Source organism: Hylobates moloch, unplaced genomic scaffold, assembly GCF_009828535.3.
Source record: "Hylobates moloch isolate HMO894 unplaced genomic scaffold, HMol_V3 SCAFFOLD_6, whole genome shotgun sequence".
Classification (NCBI taxonomy): domain Eukaryota; kingdom Metazoa; phylum Chordata; class Mammalia; order Primates; family Hylobatidae; genus Hylobates; species Hylobates moloch.
In genome coordinates, this window is record NW_026652281.1 from 108,889,389 (window position 1) to 108,913,016 (window position 23,628).

A 23,628-nucleotide genomic window follows, 5' to 3' on the forward strand; every position below is an offset into this window, starting at 1 on the left:
TTGTTCTTGCGATAGTTTACTGAGAATGATGTTTTCCAGTTTCATCCATGTCCCTACAAAGGACACGAACTCATCATTTTTTATGGCTGCATAGTATTCCATGGTGTATATGTGCCACATTTTCTTAATCCAGTCTATCGTTGTTGGGCATTTGGGTTGGTTCCAAGTCTTTGCTATTGTGAATAGTGCCGCAATAAACATACGTGTGCATGTCTTTATAGCAGCATGATTTATAGTCCTTTGGGTATATACCCAGTAATGGGATGGCTGGGTCAAATGGTATTTCTAGTTCGAGATCCCTGAGGAATCGCCACACTGACTTCCACAATGGTTGAACTAGTTTACAGTCCCACCAACAGTGTAAAAGTGTTCCTATTTCTCCACATCCTCTCCAGCACCTGTTGTTTCCTGATTTTTTTTAATGATGGCCATTCTAACTGGTGTGAGATGGTATCTCACTGTGGTTTTGATTTGCATTTCTCTGATGGCCAGTGATGATGAGCATTTCTTCATGTGTTTTTTGGCTGCATAAATGTCTTCTTTTGGGAAGTGTCTGTTCATGTCCTTTGCCCACTTTTTGATGGGGTTGTTTGTTTTTTTCTTGTAAATTTGTTTGAGTTCATTGTAGATTCTGGATATTAGCCCTTTGGTTTAATGAGATCCCATTTGTCAATTTTTGCTTTTGTTGCCATTGCTTTTGGTGTTTTAGACATGAAGTCCTTGCCCACGCCTATGTCCTGAATGGTATTTTTTAATGGTTTTAGGTCTAACATATAAGTCTTTAATCCATCTTGAATTAATTTTTGTATAAAGTGTAAGGAAGGGATCCAGTTTCAGCTTTCTACATATGGCTAGCCAGTTTTCCCAGCACCATTTATTAAATAGGGAATCCTTTCCCCATTTCTTGTTTTTGTCAGGTTTGTCAAAGATCAGATAGTTGTAGCTATGCGGCGTCATTTCTGAGGGCTCTGTTCTGTTCCATTGATCTATGTCTCTGTTGTGGTACCAGTACCATGCTGTTTTGGTTACTGTAGCCTTGTAGTATAGTTTGAAGTCAGGTAGCGTGATGCCTCCAGCTTTGTTCTTTTGGCTTAGGATTGACTTGGAGATGCGGGCTCTTTTTTGGTTCCATATGAACTTTAAAGTAGTTTTTTCCAATTCTGTGAAGAAAGTCATTGGTAGCTTGATGGGGATGGCATTGAATCTATAAATTACCTTGGGCAGTATGGCCATTTTCACGATATTGATTCTTCCAACCCATGAGCATGGAATGTTCTTCCATTTGTTTGTATCCTCTTTGATTTCATTGAGCAGTGGTTTGTAGTTCTCCTTGAAGAGGTCCTTCACATCCCTTGTAAGTTGGATTCCTAGGTATTTTATTCTCTTTGAAGCAATTGTGAATGGGAGTTCACTCATGATTTGGCTCTCTGTTTGTCTGTTATTGGTGTACAAGAATGCTTGTGATTTTTGTACATTGATTTTGTATCCTGAGACTTTGCTGAAGTTGCTAATCAGCTTAAGGAGATTTTGGGCTGAGACAATGGGGTTTTCTAGATATACAATCATGTCATCTGCAAACAGGGACAATTTGACTTCCTCTTTTCCTAATTGAATACCCTTTATTTCCTTCTCCTGCCTGATTGCTCTGGCCAGAACTTCCAGCACTATGTTGAATAGGAGCGGTGAGAGAGGGCATCCCTGTCTTGTGCCAGTTTTCAGAGGGAATGCTTCCAGTTTTTGCCCATTCAGTATGATATTGGCTGTGGGTTTGTCGTAGATAGCTCTTATTATTTTGAGATACGTCCCATCAATACCTAATTTATTGAGAGTTTTTAGCATGAAGAGATGTTGAATTTTGTCAAAGGCCTTTTCTGCATCTATTGAGATAATCATGTGGTTTTTGTCTTTGGTTCTGTTTATATGCTGGATTACATTTATTGATTTGCATATGTTGAACCAGCCTTGCATCCCAGGGATGAAGCCCACTTGATCATGGTGGATAAGCTTTTTGATGTGCTGCTGGATTCGGTTTGCCAGTATTTTATTGAGGATTTTTGCATCAATGTTCATCAAGGATATTGGTCTGAAATTCTCTTTTTTGGTTATGTCTCTGCCAGGCTTTGGTATCAGGACGATGCTGGCTTCGTAAAATGTGTTAGGGAGGATTCCCTCTTTTTCTATCGATTGGAATACTTTCGGAAGGAATGGTACCAGTTCCTCCTTGTACCTCTGGTAGAATTCAGCTGTGAATCCATCAGGTCCTGGACTCTTTTTGGTTGGTAAGCTATTGATTATTGCCACAATTTCAGAACCTGTTATTGGTCTATTCAGAGATTCAACTTCTTCCTGGTTTAGTCTTGGGAGGGTGTATTTGTTGAGGAATTTATCCATTTCTTCTAGATTTTCTAGTTTATTTGCATAGAGGTGTTTGTAGTATTCTCTGATGGTAGATTGTATTTCTGTGGGATCGGTGGTGATATCCCCTTTTTCGTTTTTTATTGCATCTATTTGATTCTTCTCTCTTTTCTTCTTCATTAGTCTTGCTAGCGGTCCATCAATTTTGTTGATCTTTTCAAAAAACCAGCTCCTGGATTCATTAATTTTTTGAAGGGTTTTTTGTGTCTCTATTTCCTTCAGTTCTGCTCTGATTTTAGTTATTTCTAGCCTTCTGCTAGCTTTTGAATGTGTTTGCTCTTGCTTTTCTAGTTCTTCTAATTGTGATGTTAGGGTGTCAATTTTGGATCTTTCCTGCTTTCTCTTGTGGGCATTTAGTGCTATAAATTTCCCTCTACACACTGCTTTGAATGTGTCCCTGAGATTCTGATATGTTGTGTCTTTGTTCTCGTTGGCTTCAAAGAACATCTTTATTTCTGCCTTCATTTCATTATGTACCCAATAGTCATTCAGGAGTAGGTTGTTCAGTTTCCATGTAGTTGAGCGGTTTTGAGTGAGTTTCTTAATCCTGAGTTCTAGTTTGATTGCACTGTGGTCTGAGAGACAGTTTGTTATAATTTCTGTTCTTTTACATTTGCTGAGGAGAGCTGTACTTCCAACTATGTGGTCAATTTTGGAATAGGTGTGGTGTGGTGCTGAAAAAAATGTATATTCTGTTGACTTGGGGTGGAGAGTTCTGTAGATGTCTATTAGGTCCACTTTATGTAGAGCTGAGTTCAATTCCTGGATATCCTTGTTAACTTTCTGTCTCGTTGATCTGTCTAATGTTGACAGTGGGGTGTTAAAATCTCCCATTATTATTGTGTGGGAGTTTAAGTCCCTTTGTAGGTCACTGAGGACTTGCTTTATGAATCTGGGTGCTCCTGTGTTGGGTGCATATATATTTAGGATAGTTAGCTCTTCTTGTTGAATTGATCCCTTTACCATTATTTAATGGCCTTCTTTGTCTCTTTTGATCTTTGTTGGTTTAAAGTCTATTTCATCAGAGACTAGGATTGCAACCCCTGCCTTTTTTTGTTTTCCAGTTGCTTGATAGATCTTCCTCCATCCCTTTATTTTGAGTCTATGTGTGTCTCTGCACGTGAGATGGGTTTCCTGAATACAGCACACTGATGGGTCCTGACTCCTTATCCAGTTTGCCAGTCTGTGTCTTTTGATTGGAGCATTTAGCCCATTTACATTTAACGTTAATATTGTTATGTGTGAATCTGATCCTGTCATTATGATGTTAGTTGGTTATTTTGCTCGTTAGTTGCTACAGTTTCTTCCTAGCCTCGATGGTCTTTACAATTTGGCGTGTTTTTCAGGGGCTGGTACCGGTTGTTCCTTTCCATGTTTAGTGCTTCCTTCAGGAGCTCTTTTAGGGCAGGCCTGGTGGTGACAAAATCACTCAGCGTTTGCTTGTCTGTAAAGTATTTTATTTCTCCTTCACTTATGAAGCTTAGTTTGGCGGGATAGGAAATTCTGGGTTGAAAGTTCTTTTCTTTAAGAATGTTGAATATCGGCCCCCACTCTCTTCTGGCTTGTAGAGTTTCTGCTGAGAGATCAGCTGTTAGCCTGATGGGCTTCCCTTTGTGGGTAACCCGACCTTTCTCTCTGGCTGCCCTTAACATTTTTTCCTTCATTTCAACTTTGGTGAATCTGACAATTATGTGTCTTGGAGTTGCCCTTCTCGAGGAGTATCTTTGTGGCGTTCTCTGTGTTTCCTGAATCTGAATGCTGGCCTGCCTTGCTAGATTGGGGAAGTTCTCCTGGATAATATCTTGCAGAGTGTTTTCCAACTTGGTTCCATTCTCCCCATCATTTTCAGGTACACCAATCAGACGTAGGTTTGGTCTTTTCACATAGTCCCAAATTTCTTGGAGGCTTTGTTCATTTCTTTTTATTCTTTTTTCTCTAAACTTCCCTTCTCTCTTCATTTCATTCATTTCATCTTCCATCAGCGATACCCTTTCTTCCAGTTGATCGCATCTGCTACTGAGGCTTCTGCAATCTTCGCGTAGTTCTCGAAACTTGGCTTTCAGCTCCATCAGCTCCTTTAAGCCCTTCTCTCGATTGGTTATTCTAGTTATCCATTCTTCTAATATTTTTTCAAAGTTTTTAACTTCTTTGCTATTGTTTTGAATTTCCTCTCGTAGCTCAGAGTAGTTTGATCATCTGAAGCCTTCTTCTCTCAACTCGTCAAAGTCATCCTCCATCCAGCTTTGTTCCGTTGCTGGTGAGGAACTGCGTTCCTTTGGAGGAGGAGAAGTGCTCTGTTTTTTAGAGTTTCCAGTTTTTTTGCTCTGTTTTTGCCCCATCTTTGTGGTTTTATCTACTTTTTGTCTTTGATGATGGTGACGTACAGATGGGTTTTTGGTGTGGATGTCCTTTCTGTTTGTTAGTTTTCCTTCTACCAGACAGGACCCTCAGCTGCAGGTCTGTTGGAGTTTACTAGAGGTCCACTCCAGACCCTGTTTGGCTGGGTGTCAGCAGCGGTGGCTGCAGAACAGCGGATTTTCGTGAGACCGCAAATTCAGCTGTCTGATAGTTCCTCTGAAAGTTTTGTGTCAGAGGAGTACCCGGCTGAATGGGGTGTCAGTCTGTCCCTACTGGGGGGGTGCCTCCCAGTTAGGCTGCTCAGGGGTGAGGGACCCACTTTAGGAGGCAGTCTGTCCGTTCTCAGATCTCCAGGTGCATGCTGGGAGAACCACTACTCTCTTCAAAGCTGTCAGTCAGACAGGGACATTTAAGTCTGTGGAGGTTCTTGCTGAGTTTTTGTTTGTCTGTGCCCTGCCCCCAGAGGTGGAGCCTACAGAGGCAGGCTGGCCTCCTTGAGCTGTGGTGGGCTCCACCCAGTTCGAGCTTCCTGGCTGCTTTGTTTACCTAAGCAAGCCTGGGCAATGGCGGGCGCCCCTCCCCCAGCCTCGCTGCCGCCTTGCAGCTTGATCTCAGACTGCTGTGCTAGCAATCAGCGAGACTCCGTGGGCATAGGACCCTCTGAGCCAGGTGCGGGACACAATCTCCTAGTGTGCCGTTTTCCAGGCCCGTTGGAAAAGCGCAGTATTAGGATGGGACTGACCCGATATTCCAGGTGCCGTCTGTTTCCCCTTTCTTTGACTAGGAAAGGGAACTCCCTGACCCCTTGCGCTTCCCGAGTGAGGCAATGCCTCGCCCTGCTTCGGCTCGCGCACAGTGCGCTTCACCGACTGTCCTGCAGCCACCGTTAGGCACTCCCTAGTGAGATGAAACCAGTACCTCAAGCAGAAATGCAGAAATCACCCGTCTTCTGTGTCGCTGGGGCTGGGAGCTGGAGACCGGAGCTGTTCCTATTCGGCCATCTTGGCTCCACCCTCCCTTTATAGATTTAGACCCAAAAATCTTTGACAAAATACTAGCAAACCAAATCCAGCAACATGTGGAAAGGATTATACCCCATGACCAAGTGGGATTTATCCTAGGAATGAAAGGTTGGCTTGACATTTGAAAATCAATCAATGTAATACAACATATTAATAGAATAAAGGATAAAAAGCACATGATTATTTCAGTAAACAGAGAAAAAGCATTTGCCAAAATTTAGCACCCTTTTATGATTAAAAAAAAAAGTAACAAACTAGGAGTGGAAGGGAACTGCCTCTACATGGATCAAAGACTGAAATGTAAGGGCTGAAACTATAAAACTGTTAGAAGACAACATAAGGATAGGCCTGGTGTGGTGGCTCATGCCTGTAATCTCAGCACTTTGGGAGGCTGAGGCAGGCAGATTACCTGAGGCCAGGAGTTCAAGACCAGACTGGCCAACATGGTGAAACCCTGTCTCTACTAAAAATACAAAAAAATTAGCTGGGCATAGTGGTGCATACCTGTAATCCCAGCTACTTGGGAGGCTGAGGCAGGAGAATCACTTGAACCCAGGAGGCAGAAATTGCAGTGAGCGGAGATTGTGCCACTGCACTCCAGCCTGGGTGACAGAGTGAGACTCTGTCTCAAAAACAAAATAAAAAAACAAGGGGATAAATATCCATATCCAAAAACCAAATAAGCAATAGTTTTCAGATAATCAGCATCTAACCACAAGCAACCAAAGAAAAAATAAATAAATTAGACTTCATCAGAATGTAAAAAAGTTTGTGCTTCAAAGGGGATACTATAAAGAAAATGAAAATACAACCTTCACAATGGGAGAAAGTATTTGCAACTCATATCTGATAAGGGACAATAAATTATTGGACAATTATAACTCAATAAATAACTCAGTTTAAAAATGGACAAAGCGTTTAAGCAGACATTTCTCAAAGAAGATTTACAAAGGGCCAATAACACATGAAAAGACTGTCAACATCATTAATCCTCAGGGAGAAGTAAATCAAAACCCCACAATGAGATACTACTTCACACCCACTTGGATGACTATAATCTTAAAATAGAAAATAGAGTAGTTTCCCTTTATCTGCATTTTTAGGCCCCAAAGCGCAAAAGTAAAATTAGGGTTACTCAAACACAAGCACTGCAATACTGTGGCAGTTGATCTGATAACCAAGACAGCTACTAAGTGACTAAAGAGGGGGTAGCATATGCAGCATGGATACACTGGACAAAAGGGTGACTCTTGACCCCGGCTGGACAGAGAGTAGATGACACAAGACTTCATCACACTACTCAAAATGACAGGCACTTAACAATGTATGACTGATTTATTTCTGGAAATTTTTTATTTAATATTTTTGGACCATGTTGACCATAAGTAACTGAAACAACAGGAAATCAAAACTACAGATAAGGAACTACTGTAAGTATTGGTGAAAAGGTGGAGGAATGAGAACTCCCATACACTTATAATTAGGAATGTAAGACATGGCAGCCACTTTAGAAAATGGTTTACCAGCACCTCAAACAGGTAAACTCTGGGTTACCATATGACCAGCAATTCCACTTCTAGGTATATACCCAAGAGGAATGAAAGCATATATCCACACAAAAACTTGTACGTGAATGTTTATAACAGTATCATTCATAGTAGCCAAAGATAAATGAAATGTGGTATATCTATACAGTGGAATGCTATTTGACCATAAAAAGGAATGAAAAAAAAAATGAAGCACTGATAGATGCTACAACATGGTAGCATGAATGAACCTTGCTACCACGGTCTTTTGTGACTAGCTTCTTTCACTTGTCATAATGTTTTCAAGGTTCAACCATAATGACACCATTATAAACCTTGAAAATAAGGTTCATCCATTATGAACCTTGAAAACATTACGAAAGAAGCCGGTCACAAAAGACAACACATTACATGATTCCATTTATATGAAATGGTTAAAGTGGGCAAATCTATATAGATCTGAGGTAGATTAGTGGTTGCTTAGGGCTGGAGGGTACAGGATAGTGGGTGACAGCTAAAGGGCATGAGGTTTCTTTTTGAGGTGATGAAAACGTTCTCAAATTGACTGTAGTGATGGTTGCATACATTTGTGAATATACAAAAAACATTGATTTGTACACCTTAAATGTGTGAATTGTATGATGTGTGAATTATATCTCAATGAAGCTGTCATTTAAAAAAAAAATTCCAGGAGCCTGTAATAGTGAATAATACTTCCGTAATTTCCTGGGTGAATTTTTTAAATCTCTGATCTCTTCTCCTAAAGATCCCAGAGTAGTCATGGATGTCACTTGCAATGTCTAAATAGGTTAAGGTGTACTTGGGTTTTCCACTGGGAATAATAGGATTTAGGGATCTCCCAGGAATCTGCTCACAAGTGAACTTGGACTAGTTAGTACTCCACCTGCTCTGTGGAGGGTAAGCCTCTTGTTGTATCTTCTGGACATTTCCATTTACCAAAATTCACATGCTACTTCTTGATTTTGGATGTTCATTTCTAGTTTCTTTCAACAAAACCTGACTATGGAAAGAATCTTTATGGGGATTTATCACCAAACTCATGATTAATTGCTAAGAGAAATAGACTTACATAAATTTCTTCCTCAGTTCACTTCCTTTAAAGCTCAGTGTTTCATTTGTCCAGTGATGTTGCATTGTTAGAGGTTTGTAGCATTTCAAACCACTAACAATAATTTTGAAAACCTGCTAAAAATCTAGTGTCATGAATAAATATCTATTCATAAAGGGTAAAAATGCATGTATAATACATCATCTGTTCTCAGCTCCACACATTAACACTGACTTGACTTGTTATTTTATTTTGTCAGAAATCTTTTCTCTGTCCTTGTAGCCCAGGAAATGTCTATAAAGTTAATATCGTAGGTTCTGGAATTTTGTTTCTTACTTTTTTATTGGCAGGTACTCATTTCTCAATACTGCATAAGCTAGTATTTTAGCTAGTGTACCTTGAAAGATCATAACAAATATTATACTTTCACTCTTTCTATTTACTCTTCCAGTTATATAACACGATATTTTCAGTGGTTGGATAAACAACACTGTAAAATTAGTGTGATTTTTAAAATTACCCACAAGCAATTTTCTTCCCTCCTATTTTTATGTACGTGATTTTATAAAGTTTGAACCATAGCACGGATACATTTTGTATTCAACTTGTCTCACTTACATATTGTAATAACCGAATCATTCTCTCTTGTCTTGCAAATTATAGTTTTAACAGACCCCTGCATTGATTTACGGCACAACCTTGGCATAGATTGTCCTAACATTCTGAATCCCTGTGAGAATTAATGTGACATATCTAAGTCCAGATGGGATGGTTCAGCCACGATTCCCTCAGTTACATGTGCCTTTGAACAAGTGTCATGTATCTCTGGTTGTTTAAACTTCTGCATTGATTAAATGTCTGCTTTGTGTAAATTTTTTAAACTTCTTTCCTACTTTCTTTAGCATCTTGTGCATGTCAGACACTTTTGATCTATTTGTTACTTTGGTCCCTAAAAGCTTCTTTTCAAGTGAGGCATATAGCCTGTTGGCCTGTTTGTTGACTTCATTCTCAACTGGATCCTAATTCCTGGCTGAGTCCCAACCACTCCCTTTAAAATCACTTCAGGTCATTAGCATGAGATATAATAAATGCTCATGAGAAAGTTAGACCTGAAACTTGTTGCAGTGAGTCTTTGCTGTGGCCATTCCTCCCAGGCTTACAACAACCTCTCATCACATTATAGTAAGAGCTGGAGCAACTGGAAATATCATTAAGGCACCAACATATTCTGCATGGTATGACACACACAACATCTGGAGCTTGGTGAATTAGAAGATTCTTGCTTAGTGTGTTTTCTGGTATCCGTCTGTCTATAACATTTAAAAGTTTTGCCACACAGATGGAATACTTTTCAGTTCTTACTTTTGGCCTACAGATAAAGACATGGATCATGGAGAAAAATATTATTGCTCTGAAGGTAAACAAGATAACTGAATAGATTAGTTTTCTTTTGCTGTTGTAACAAGTTATCACAAATTTAGTAGCTTCAAACAACACATATTTAATATTTTACAGTTTTATAGACTTAATGCAGGTCTAGCTGGGCTAAAATCATTGTTGGCAGGGCTGTGTTTCCTTCTGAAGGCTCTAGAGGGGAACCCATTTCCTAACCTTTTCTGACTTTCTGAGGCTGCTCACATTTCTGGATTCCTTCTTCTGTGTTCAAAGTTTCCTTCTTCTGTGTTCAAAGCCAAGTTGAGTTCTCAGATTGCAGCACTCTGACCTCCTCTTCTGTTTCTTTCCTCTATTTTTAAAATCACCCTTGTGATTACAATGGGCCTACTAGGATAAGACAGGATAATCTCCTCATCTTAAATTCAGTTAATTAGCAACCCTAATTCCATCTGCTACCTTAATTCCTCTTTGCCATGTAAGCTAATATATTCATAGGTTCTGGGAATTAGGACATGGATATCTCTGGGAGCCATTATTCTATCTACAATACCTTCTAAGCTAGAAGTCATAGAATCTCTCTATTATTTATTTTAAGCTACAGCACCTCTCCAAGATCATGAAGCCTTACACTGAGAGAGAAATAGACCAACATTTAGAGTAAAGAGTCATTCAGTGTCACCTAGTCCAGTCCTCTCTTTTATACATGAGGAAGAGAAACAGAAGCTGATAGAGATAAAGTGGCTGGCCAACATCATAGTGAGTGAATGTCACAGTGGTAGGAATGTCACAGTGGTAGGAGTGGAATTGGAACAGTTTATATGAAAGCATGGACAGGGATTACTAGTATCAGTGATAGTCTTTGATGTGTATTACATGATTAGGCCTATAATTTTTATTTCTTGACACATTAATAACTTTACATGATATGTGTCTCATTCAAAATAACAACATTTTGTGCCCTTGTTTGGTGATCCGTCTGCTCTGCCTCTCACCTATTCACTGGTAGAAATAAGATAATAACCACAGCATTGTTTGTCAAAACCCATGGTTTGAATCATGAAAAAGAATTTTAAGAACCACTGTGATAGACCATCATGTCATCATTTCTTTAAATCCTGGATACTATAATTGACATAATGTCAAGGTATGGTTTTGTACTTATCCTTGCCCCACTTCCTGATTGTGACTCTGATTCACTGGATTCTCTCCCTCTCCCCCCTTGTATTCCTCCTTCCAGAGGCTGTGTCATTGGACCTACCTTCCATTTTAATGTTCCGGCTCTGCACTTTGGTGATGTTTCCTTTGGTGAGTAATTTTCCATTTTAAATTAGAAATTGAATAGGATTCCTTTTCTCTACATGTGAGGAGGAAGGTTTACAAAGAACCTCCCTTCCACAGCACTGGAATACGAAGTCCAGCACAAGGACATTCAGAATATGTGCCCTATATCTGATTGCCCTGCATAAGAAAACAGAGTCCACATAACCATCCCAAGTCAGTTACTGCCAAGAAATCTTATACTGATTCATTGTTTGGAATCTACTGTATAGTTCAGCTCTGAAATGTTAATGTAAATGCTATATACCAGTGGTAAGCCCATTATTGAGCTCCAAGAATATCTAAAACTCTTTTATCTAGAAGTCAGACCCTTAAAAAACATCACGGCCCCTAATATAGTACATTTCAATAGAATATGGTAAAGGAGAAGCCTGTCCCCAAGATGCCACTGATTTCCTCAAAATGCTCTTCTGCTTTGAAGTATCTACAGTTTCCAGCGAGTACCAATGACCATAAATATATCACAGACACAGGGCTTTTAAAGTGCAGGTATTGATTTTTATAAATGGGGCTGCTTCTAACAAGAATAACTTCATTTAATGTGCTCCAAGTTGAGTAGTAGAGGTCACTAGTGATTTCTAGTTACAATTTTAACAGTGGTGGCAGCAGAAGCCAGATTGTGATAAGATAAAAAAAAATTGGTAAAGATACTCAAAGTAATATTTATTTGGCAGAGTGTAGTCACTGTCTTAAATATACCTATGAGACAGACTTTGTTTATAAGAAATTATCCTCACTGTCTAAAGAGTTTTATGGTGGCTCTGTAATTTAAAAATAAATACATTTATTTTGAACATTTGATATGTTCCTTTTGCATGATCCTTAGATGCAGCATGAGTTGTACATCCTAGATGCGGCTGTTCAATCTCCATCCATTACCTACCCTTATTCTACACAGCTTGGCAACTATGCCTCTCCCACAGTGGCATAAGACTAGACATTTATACATGAAGTGGATGAGCCAAAGGATTTATGGATTGCTGGACGCCAGGTGTAGCTGAGAGTAGGAGTATTGTATTGATAACAAGGAACTAAGTACAAGTCAGCATCATAAATTGTGAGACTCCTCCATGACCTACCTGTCTTCTCCACTTGAGCACCCCAAACACTGACAGTCAGGCATAAAACTTATATATTGACAAGTAACTAACGTTGAGAAATTCATCCAGAATGTAGCACTGAAAGCAAAAGAGTTAAACTATATGAAAGGGAAATAAAGGGACATGGAAAATAGGATTTAAAAGTTCTAACTAACTAACTAACTTGTATCTAATAGATACAAGTTCTAAGTTTACAAGTTTAAAAGTTCTAACTTGTATCTAATAGAAATTCTAGATGGAGAAAGAATGAAAATGGCCAAAGAGCAATATTTGAAGAGATGGTGGCTGAGAATTTCTAAACTGAAGAAAAACATTTGTCCTTATAGTGTGCAGCTGGATGCTCCTTCAATTCTGTGGCTCCATCATAGGTAGCATGTAGCTTCTATGTCTTGGTCAAGATTTCTGCCCTAACCTAAGCCATCATACTCACATTCCAGCCAGCAGAAAGGAGGGAGAGACAGGGAAAGGGTACACCCCTTCCTTTTAAGGACGCTTCCTAGAAGTTGTACACACCATATATGGTTATATCCCAATGGTGAGTACTTAGTTGTGTGGCCACAACCAAGCTGCACATAAGGCTAGGAAATACAGCTTCATTGTGGTTGGCCACATTCACAACCAAAACTTAGGGATTTCGTTACTTCCAGAAGAAGGAAAAGGATAGTGGGAGATAACCAGCAATTTTGCTGTAACTTAGCAAATCTGGGCAACATCAATTAAGAATCAGCCAGGCGGCCAGGCACGTGGCTCACGCCTGTAATCCCAGCACTTTGGGAGGCCGAGGCAGGCGGATCACGAGGTCAGGAGACCGAGACCATCCTGGCTAACACGGTGAAACCCCGTCTCTACTAAAAATACAAAAAATTAGCCGGGCGAGGTGGCGGGCGCTTGTAATCCCAGCTACGCGGGAGGCTGAGCAGGAGAATGGCGTGAACCCCAGGGGGCAGAGCCTGCAGTGAGCCGAGATCACGCCACTGCACTCCAGCCTGGGCGACAGTGAGACTCCCTCTCAAAAAAAAAAAGAATCAGCCAGGCATAGTGGCTCACATCTATAATCCCGGCACTTTGGGAGGGCGAGGCGGGAGGATTGCTTGAGCCCAGGAGTTCAAGACCCCAGGCAACGTAGCAAGACCCCATCTCTACAAAAAAATAAAACAATCAGCTGAGTGTAGTGGTACGTACCTGTGGCCCCAGCTACCTAAGAGGCTGAAGCAGGAGGATCTCTTGAGCCCAGGAGTTGGAGGCTGCAGTGAGCTGTGATTGCACCACTGCACTCTAGCCTAAGCAAAAGAGCAAGACCCTGTCTCTATAAAACAAATAAACAACAACAAAAAAACCCTCATAACTCTCATTAGGAACCAGGAAAGAAATACAAGTGCAGATATTTAAGGCAGTAAAAACAGATAAGAGAATGCTGTATACAACTTCTTTAAAAAATAGGAGAAATGGATGAGTTGGGGGAAAATATATGTCATTAAAATTACCACAAGGGGTAGAAAACCTGAATAAAAAAAAAAATCATAGAATATACTGAAAAAGAAGTCAAATATCTACCCCTGAAGAAAAGACACTAGGTCAAACAGCTTTACAAGTGAGTTCTACCAAATGGTGAAGAATGGATGTATCTCACATCACAGAAAAATGTAAAAAGCTATTAACTCATTTTAGGAGACAAATACATTCACAGTAAAACAACACAAGAAAAGAAAAATATAGACCCATCTCTCTTATGAACATTGATTTTAAAGCATTAGCAAATCACATGCATAGAGATGCATTTTTAAAATTACATCATGACCAAGTAGAATTTATCCCAGAAATCCAAAAATAGTTTAATAACAGGAAATCCATTCATGTAATTTACCACAATTTATATCATCTCAGTTCATGCTGAGAAAAATATTCCACAGAATCCAACAGTCATTCATAATTAAAAATAAAAATTCTTAGAAAACTAAGAGTAGGAGGGAAATTCCTTAATATGATGAATGAAAAATAGAAAAAACCTATGGTGGGAAAATGTATTTAATGGGGACCTTTATTCATTTAGTAACATACATTTAGTAATATTAGTTTAGCTATGTTCTAGACACTATTCTGGGGACTGAGATATTACAATTTAATATTGAAAGCATTCTGATTCATTTTCAGAGACAAAAAAACAAAAAGCAAAAAACTATTCTCAAGCTATCATATAACATTGTCCTGGAGGTCTAAGCCATTGTGATAAGAAAATAAAAGGAAATAAAAGATAAGTAGTTGAAAAGAAAAAAACAAAACTATCATGGTTTATAGAATGTATTATTCTCTGCCTAGAAAAACTGTGGTAATTAACTGACAAGCCATTAGAACTAATAAGAGTTTAGCAAGATATTCAAGCAAAATATTATTAAAAAGTAGATTTTTAAATACATCAGCAATGATTAGAAAATATAATAGAAAAATATTATAAAACTATATAATAACCTAACAATAAATGTGCAGACACTACAGGAAGAAGATAATTGGTTAATTCCCTGGGGAAAAATTCACAGAAAGAGCCAATAAATTTTTGAAACAAAGACCAGTGACTGTGGACTTTATCAGATATTATAATGTACTTTAAAGCATAGGCAAATAGACTAATAGAAACAAAGCCATGACTACAGGGGAATTTACACATGCTCAATGTGAAATTTCAGATCAGTGGAGGCATGGGCTGCTTCAGAAAAGGCAAAGAAACAATTGGTTATCCATTGGAAATAATAGAAAAGTTAGACTTTTACCTCACATCTTTCACAGAAAAAAATCTCAGATCTATTAAACAGCTAACCATGAAAAACAAACTTTTTAAAATATCAGGAGAAAATATAGGTGGTTATGTTTATATGCTAGCAAGTGTGAAGGTCTTAAACAAGATGCCCAATGCAAAAGCCATAAAGAAAAAGGTTAGTAAGTGTGGCTCCCTAACATTAAGCAAATTTCCAAACAAAAAGATTTCATGAACACAGTAAAAAGACAATGCTTGCAACATAAATAATAGGCAAAGTATTAAAATCAGAATACATGAACCTTCAGAATACGTGAAACTGACTCTTGCTAATCCATGAGGAAAAGTGAAATTATGCAATAGAAAAATTGGCAAAATAGATGAATAGACATGTATTAATTGGTAAGTGTATAAACAGAATAGAAGGTCTATGAAAGACATATTAAAAGATGCTTAATCTCAATCATCTTAGATGTTTTTTGTGAAGAAAATTTAAGTATTTTTTTATAAACCAACTAGTATTTCTCATGTGTTCCCACACTACCAAGCAAGCATGGCAGGAGTTGGGGGGCATTGAGTCACTGGCCTGTGGGTGCCTCATCTAGCTAACCACTTACCCGTGGCGCCCATTTCCAGTGAGGTATTGCGGGAACACTGATGGCTTGTCCTTTCGGCTCCACAGAGCCAACACCGACTTGGCTTCCACTGACTCCATTCCCCCTAGAGCTAGACCTGTGCTTCCCCCATGAAGCTACTGAGCACACTGAGATGTGCTGTAAGTGTAAAATACTATTGATTACACATTGAAATGATATTTCTGACATGTTGGGTTAAATACACTATGTTGTTAAAATTAATGTCACCTATTTGTGTTTTGCATTGTATTTCCATTGGACAGTGTTAAGCGAATCTCTCTTCTGCCTTCATAGCCATTGAGGTATGGTTGCCTGGCCTTTTGCTATGGCAGCCCCGTTGCAGACCCATGGCAAGTTCACTGTTCTCAACCCAGCTACCTTCCAGAACCATGAGTGGGAGGAAGGGTGCCATGTGTCCATGTGTAATGCCTGGGTCCTTCTCCAGCCACACAGGAACTGAGAGATCCTTGAGTACTAAGATTCCCTTTCAGCCTAAGCATACCATTTTTATCCTGAGTTAGCTGCCCCAGGCAGGTATGAGAATATTCTGTGAAGTGGTCTGCTCTGAGATTCCCAACAAGAAAGCCAGGCAGAAGTCCCTTTGCTTCCAACATTCCCTCAACCTATTTAGCCACCCTATCCCTGAGATTCTGGCCTGTAAGGCAGATGCCATAATGTACACATCTGGCCACTCTGTTATTCTTCCCCTTCCCACACTCCACTGAGACAAAAGGAGTAGCCTTTCCACTTCCTCTTCCTGTTTGCCAGAACTCATATCATCACCTCCTTTTCCTATATGCTGTATGCCAAATAAGAAAATAACCTGTGTGTCCATTTAAAGAATAACCTGTGTGTCAATTTAAAGGCTGTTATTCATTTTCAAAACAATGACACTGATAACATTATTCTCCATCAGATCTAGAATGGGATTTTTGATGTTAGGGAGCCCTGGCTCACACAAAACCAGGTACGCATGCTCCAAGGTTAGATAGGTTTTTCCCTTAACCGTCTTCCATTTGGGCCTCCTTTATTAGGACGGGGGAAAGATTGTCATTGGGTAATTTATCCATAGTTTCCTTGAGCTATAGAAATAAAAATCAACAGCTGTTCCTCATAGCTGGTTCAGCTGAAAGTTTTGGTAATTAGCTTAACTGAAAATTAGAAACAATTTACTTTTCTTTTGTTGTATAATATCTTATTGAACCATTTGATGATATAGCAGCTATGCAAGAGGCCAGAAGACACTGCAGAACCATGATCCCCAAGATTTCCCAAACCTGAGACATGGAAGCTTATCTCAAAAACCAACTTAATCCACCTTCAAAACCCAAGTTATCTTTTATTTTAGTTTAGCTATGAATGTTATAGATTCTTTAATCTTCTCTGTATTGTGGCAGGAAATGTCAGCAATAACATACCTTTGGGCTTGCCAACAGGAAATCTAAGGCAGTCTGGTTTTCAAAACCACATGGGTCAGTGGATTTAGGCTACTTTGCTTCTGGAGTCTGCACTGCATCAGCCAAAGCGTGGGGCAATTTTGTGTTAATTTCCAATTATATGACCCCCACAATTGAAGCCTCATGACTCCAACAAAGTACCATTATTTCCCCAGGTGAATTGGTCTCTCATCAATCAGACTCTTCACAAAGAAGCATGGTGGCACTGGAGGATGTGGAGAGGCATTTGAATCTTTCTTTTTTTTTTTTTTTTGAGACGGAGTCTCTGTTGCCCAGGCTGGAGTGCAGTGGCACCATGTTGGCTCACTGCAATCTCCACCTCCGGAGCAAGCAATTCTCCTGCCTCAGCCTCCCGAGTAGCTGGGATTACAGGCGCCTACCACCACACCTGGCTAATTTTTTAATATTCTTTGTAGAGACAGGGTTTCACCATGTTGGCCAGGCTGGTCTTGAACTCCTGACCTCAGGTGATCCACCTGCCTCTGCCTCCCAAGTGCTGGGATTACAGGTGTGAGCCACTGTGCCTGGCCACATTTAAAACTTTCTAATTATTACCCCACATGTGCAAATAGGGAGGTGTTAATGAGACAGATGAGCATAAGCTTGTTATTAGCTCAGGAATGAAAGACTAATAGGGATGCATATAGTTCCTGATGCAAAAGTCAAAGTGATCGTTCCAGGAGTAAGCCAAGAATTGGAGGAATATTTTAGTTATTTCAGAATTATGGACATATTATTTGGGGTTTAAAAAGGTTTGCAGAGGCTAATATAGTGGGGAATACATTAAGCTAACTAAAGTTGACAGTATTATCCCTGTATTGACACTAAGTTCCATTCCTAAAAAGGAGTCTGTTGTAGATTAGTGTTGGAGATGTGGCATTTATTTGCTTGGTGGTGAAAATATGGATTTTGCATCAGGGACTGTTGAAATTGATGATGTTGTGATAGGTGGGTGGTGGGTAATAGTACTATATGTTGGTTTCTAAAATTTCTATGGCTATAAAGATTCTTGATGGTAGGATTGGATGTTGGATGACATACCCAATAATTAGTTCTGTTGACTACAGCTGCAGTAGCATGAGAGAGTCAGATAATAGAATTGGGTGGTGATTGTCTTTGAAGGAACATTGAGGCATAGATGAATCCTTGGATGGGTTAAAGAATAAATGGGCCAAGTAACAACTGGCATGCTAGCTGATACAATAAAGGCCCAGGTAAATATCTGCAAACCCACTATTTTTCAGGAGATACAAGGATGTGTTGAATGAGAATGAGTTTGAAAACCTCCAAGCATTTATTGAACTCGGCCATTGAATAATGTGGACAGAGAAGTTATTACAAAATATGATAACCTGTCTGGGATTTGGGGACAGAGTTGTTCAGATAAAGCATCAAAAGATGCATTACCGGTGTCTCTTCTATGGCACTGATATAAACTGGCAGTAAGTAGCTCAAGGAGAAATATCTAAGTTGACCTTAGGAGGGTGTAAAGCAGGGAGTCAGGAGCAAAACCGGATTGTAACGGTCACAGAATGATCTTAGAAAGGTTGGCAGAAGAGATCATAGTAGGTGTGAGCAAAGCATGCCCAAAACAAGTTGTCGATAACAGTAAGGAGACATCACAGGGTGTATCAAAATTGTATAACCTTAAGACAGGAAACAAGGAGTAATATGGCAAAATGATGAAAAACAAAAGCACACAAGGGAGAGTGTGAGAATCAGTAACGTCAGGCATCTAACAAAATCTCATCCCATCAGTTTTGAGCAGAAGCTATCTACTGTGGGTAAAGTCTGCTTGTTCTGAGGGACTTGAAATAGCAGTCTATTTCTGAAGGTCATCTGCTTCTGAAGGTTTTTTCTGTTTTTTTAGAAAACCTCTATTTAAGATCCCCAGTGAGAGTATTTTTCAACACGTCTTCAGCCAATAATTTAGCTTCTATGGGCATCTTTTTCCTCAGAGGTCCATCTCATAATTTAACTGCAAGGTCAGTTGTTAGAAGGCTCTGAAGAAGACCTTCATTGGTGTATTTTTCAGGGTACTCATTCTTCAGTTAGAAAGAGGGGAGGGCTTCTGAGGGTGGTATTTTAGGGAAGCCTTCTTAAACTTATAGATGAGCTGGTTCTCACAATATTTTGTTATGTCTGCATGAAGCAAGATTGACCCAAATTGATGAAATACTTGTAATCACATGGATCTTCTAGTTATTATTTCGTAAAGTGAATAGTCTATGAGTTACAGAGGGAGCTAATCAGACCTGATGGCCATCAGAGCTAGAGGTAAAACTCTTCATCAAGGAACTCAGAACCTCAGAGAACTGGGCCAACTTAAGATCAATAATACTATTTTTATGCTCTACATTTCCCAAAGATTGTGAAATTTTTCATCAAAGGGCTAACACACTATAAAATTCTTTTTAACTCTTGTAGTGTAAGGTAACATTCCCCAGGTGGGAAAATTATAGTCTACAATTTCTTAGTCACAGTCACAGCAGTGGTCTTTCTGTACAGAAAGGCTCAGACCCATCCAAAGAATTTACAGTTACAAGCACATATTCTGAACTTTGTGAGCTGGGCCTAATCCACATATATTCCAGAGACTCACATCCCGCTTGTACAATGTTTCTGGATGTGGTAGCAGGATGTGAGGCAGGAGCCAGCCACATCCCCAGCTACAGAGGAGAAATTTTCCCATTGATTCTTATTCAGAGATTATTTCCTCTCTTCTATGGTGGTGATGTTTTACATATGATAAAACATTTTTGTCAAAGACCACTTAGATTTGGGGGCATAGTTGGTATTCCAGAGACCATTGGACTAAACAGAGGTTCCCAATTTTAGGCAACATTTGTTTTCTAAATCTGAGGCTAAATTTTCTATGTCCAAAATGAGTTGGATGTATGTGCTTATTGATCTCTCATATTCTGAATTATTTCTATGGACAATGACAAAAATGCCACCTGATTTGCATAATGATCTGCCAACACAGTTCCCTTTGCTTTGTGTAGATTTTTACTTTACTAGAAAAATAAAGAATCCATTGTCTAAAATATTCCATGAATCCCCCAAAGTCTCTCAATTATAATTTAGCGTTTTGTCCTGCATGTTGATGTATCAATTTAATACTCTCATTAAATAGGGTTCATTCTTTAGTAGAGACGCCATGTTCCAAATAATATACCATATTTTTAAAGAACTGTAATTTTTCCTTTACAGCCTTGTGATCTTCTGCTGCTAGTTTCTGCTACTTAGGGCTTTTTAGGTCAGGTGAAAATAAGCATCTTGAAGGAGAATTGAATCTCTTGAGAATGTTGTATTTTAAATCATTGTACAAGTATTGGGAGAAAGATTAGGTGCCTCTGTGAATCCTTGAGACATTCCATGCAATTATGTTGTTAATTATTTGAAGAGAAGGCAAATAAATATTGACTTTTTATCTACTAGACACTACAAAAGGGAGCATAGAGGTCTACAACTGTAAAGTACTTGCATTCAGGTGGAACTGTAGATAGAATAGTATTAGGATTGGTTGCAACTAGAAACCTAGGAATAACATTCTTATTAACGACCTTCAGTCTTTAACAAATCAGCATCCCCTTCCTTTAGGCTTCTTGACAAGCAATATGGGATATTACAGGTACTAGTACAAGAAATTGTTGTAACTAGGAGGTCATAATTGGCTTTATTCTGTGAAAAAGTTCTGGCTTTAAGGAAGCAGTCTGGGCAATGGTTTGGAAGACCGCATGAATCTTTATAAAACCCACTTTCCATAATACGCTCCACATTCACAGATCATCTAACTCACAAATGGTCAGATCAAATAAGGCTAAGCCATCTACAGTTTCCAGAGTCGTTATTTGGTAAGTCCAGGAAAGTCACATGTAGCATGATTGTGAAGCTGCCTTCCAAGCAGTTCCTTTGGAATTTCCAAGAATAACCCTTCAAGTGCACTCAATCTCACAGTTCTTCTTCCATGAAAGATATCTTCCAAGTAGGTTGGCAGGTGTGTTATCACAAAGGATACATGAATGTGTTTCCTCCAGTGGCCTAATGTGTAGTCAAAAGCTGAGACATGAGGCAGAAGTAGGTCAACTCAAAATAGCCCTGACAGCAACAGTCATTACTCCAAGAGACCAAGTACGTTTTATTACAGCAGAGTTCAAGGTAGAAGAGTAGCATTTCCATCCAGTAGAAATATGCATTTTTGTTTTCCTGTATCTATAGATTATTCTTCTTCTTCTGAAAGTGGTATCAGATACAATAGCTACCTAGGGAATCGAAAATTAGAGTTTAGTGGCCGGGCACTGTTGCTCACGCCTGTAATCTCAGCACTTTGGGAAGCTGAGGCAGGTGGATCACCTGAGGTCAAGAGTTTGAGACCAGCCTGGCCAACATGGTGAAACCCCGTCTCTACTAAAAATACAAAAATTGGATGGGCGTGGTGGTGCATGGTGGCCCACACCTGTAATCCCAGCTACTCAGGAGGCTGAGGCAGGAGAATCACTTGAACCTGGGAGGTGGAGGTTGAGGTGAGTTAAGATTGTACCACTATGCTTCAGCCTGGATGACAGAGCAAGACTCTGTCTCAAGAAAGAAAGAGAGAGAGAGAGAGAGAGAGGGAAGGAAGGAAGGAAGGAAGGAAGGAAGGAAGGAAGGAAGGAAGGAAGGAAGGAAGGAAGGAAGAGAAGGAAGAGAAGGAAGAGAAGGAAGAGAAGGAAGGGGAAAGAAAAGAAAAGAAAGAAGAAAGAAAGAAAATCAGAGCTTAGTGTATTGCTTGCCAAGCAAGAAAGGTCCACATCTCTTAAGAGAGGAGTCTCACGGAACGATGCTGGATACAGTGACAAAGCAGCTTTGTCTAAGAGAGGTAAAAGCCAGGTGTTAGTCTCTGGCTGGCTCTAAAGCAGTTCGTAAAGTCTCTCTTGGGAAAGGCTATTTTTTGATACTGTGTCATCAGCCCTAAGAGCATGATCCCCAGACAGGTCTAGGACACACTCTATCATGTCTTGGCAAGCTCTGGGTCACTCAGCGGGCAAAACCGTGCAGGCTTTTTCTTTTACCCACTGGCAAATAAAAAGAACAAGCATGATTCCATGTAAAAATGTATATTTTTGTGTAAGAAATAAATGCAAAATATACTTCTGCAAGACTACTCAGCAAACTACTAACAGAGGCTGCCTCCCCTCTGGGGAGGGCCTGATGGCAATCAAGGGGCTTGTTTTATATGTGGTGTTTAATCTCCCACATAGTAAATGCATAGTAAATATTCATTGAGTGAATGCATAAATGAAAGAATAGATATGTTAATTAAGAAAATGTATTTATTGATGGAATGAAACAATAAAAATAATATTTAGGGCAAGTTGGAGTTAAGTAGTAATGAATTGCACAGACAGTTCATTCAAGAAGCTTAGCAGTTGCTAGGGGAGATTGAGGGTCAAGGGAGGTGTTGGAGGGGCTTTTATTTCTCATATCATATTTTGTTTTCCAGGGTTTCCTCATACCTTGATATGTTCCCTCAATAATACCTCTTTGATCCCCATGACTTTCAAACTGCGTGTCCCTGGGGATGGCCTTGGCCGTAAAAGCATTTCATATTGTGAGCAGCATGCAGACTACAAAAGACCGTCTTGGACCAAGGAAGAAATATCCTCAGTGAAACCAAAAGAATTCACCATCACTCCTGACTGTGGCACCATTCGCCCCCAGGGATTTGCTGCTATCAGGGTAAAGTGCATGGCCTTCCTGCACACACAGCTAAGCAGCTGAGCCTTCAAAATAGCCACGGGCCCTCATCTAGGGTTTGCTCTAGTATGTCCAGTGTCAGTAGGAGGGGGTGCCTGTCAATTTACAGGGAAACGTGGGCCTATAAGGAAACAAACCAGACACAAATACATTGGGCAAAGCAATGGGCACTGCGCCAGTGGCTTTACCTTAATCTGGATGCATTGCCTTCACCAGAAGAGTGGGTTCTAGGCATTTCCAGTGAAGCCACTGCTATCCAGACAGTACACCCAGCGGTACTAATATAAACAGGTTTCACAACTTATTGATACTTAGGTTTATCTTTCCTTCAGACTCAGATCCTTTAGATACCAATAAATAGCCACACTTATGCCAAAGATGATATCCGGTTTATTCAGCTTTGTAATCCGAATCTGGGCTTCATTCATGGTGGCTGTGGATGTGATATCACTAACAGCACCTTATCTTGAGTTCCGCAAGAAAAGCCATGAGAATTCGGCTTCCTCATCCTGAGGAATACTCATCCTTCCATGTTTTGTCTGCAATCAGGATAGTGCTTTGCCTTGGTTATCGCCTCACAGTGCCACCAGTGGAATTGTTTCACCCTTAACTGTCTTCCCTCTTTTCTTTTGCTGTTGTTGTTTGTTGTTGTTGTTGCTTCCCAGCTATCGCAGGAAGATTTTAAAAGACATAGCGTCTTGCTAGCAGCCTTCTGCCAAAACTACTTGTTCTTCCTTCTAGCCACAGCCCAGATATATAAACAGGGGGTTACAGTCACACTAGGATTCTCTGTTTCTTTCCAAATCAATGACTTCATCTTCACTT

General features: G+C 39.7%; 1 protein-coding gene across 1 annotated transcript in view; it reads left to right on the forward strand.

The window, feature by feature from the left end:
* HYDIN (HYDIN axonemal central pair apparatus protein) overlaps nt 1–23,628 on the forward strand; it is a 397,956-nt gene that overhangs the window by 116,790 nt on the left and 257,538 nt on the right. The window contains exons 12-13 of the mRNA XM_032157850.2: nt 11,023–11,090; nt 22,550–22,785. Coding sequence (XP_032013741.1) covers nt 11,023–11,090; nt 22,550–22,785 — 304 coding nt within the window. The remainder of the gene's footprint in view (nt 1–11,022; nt 11,091–22,549; nt 22,786–23,628) is intronic.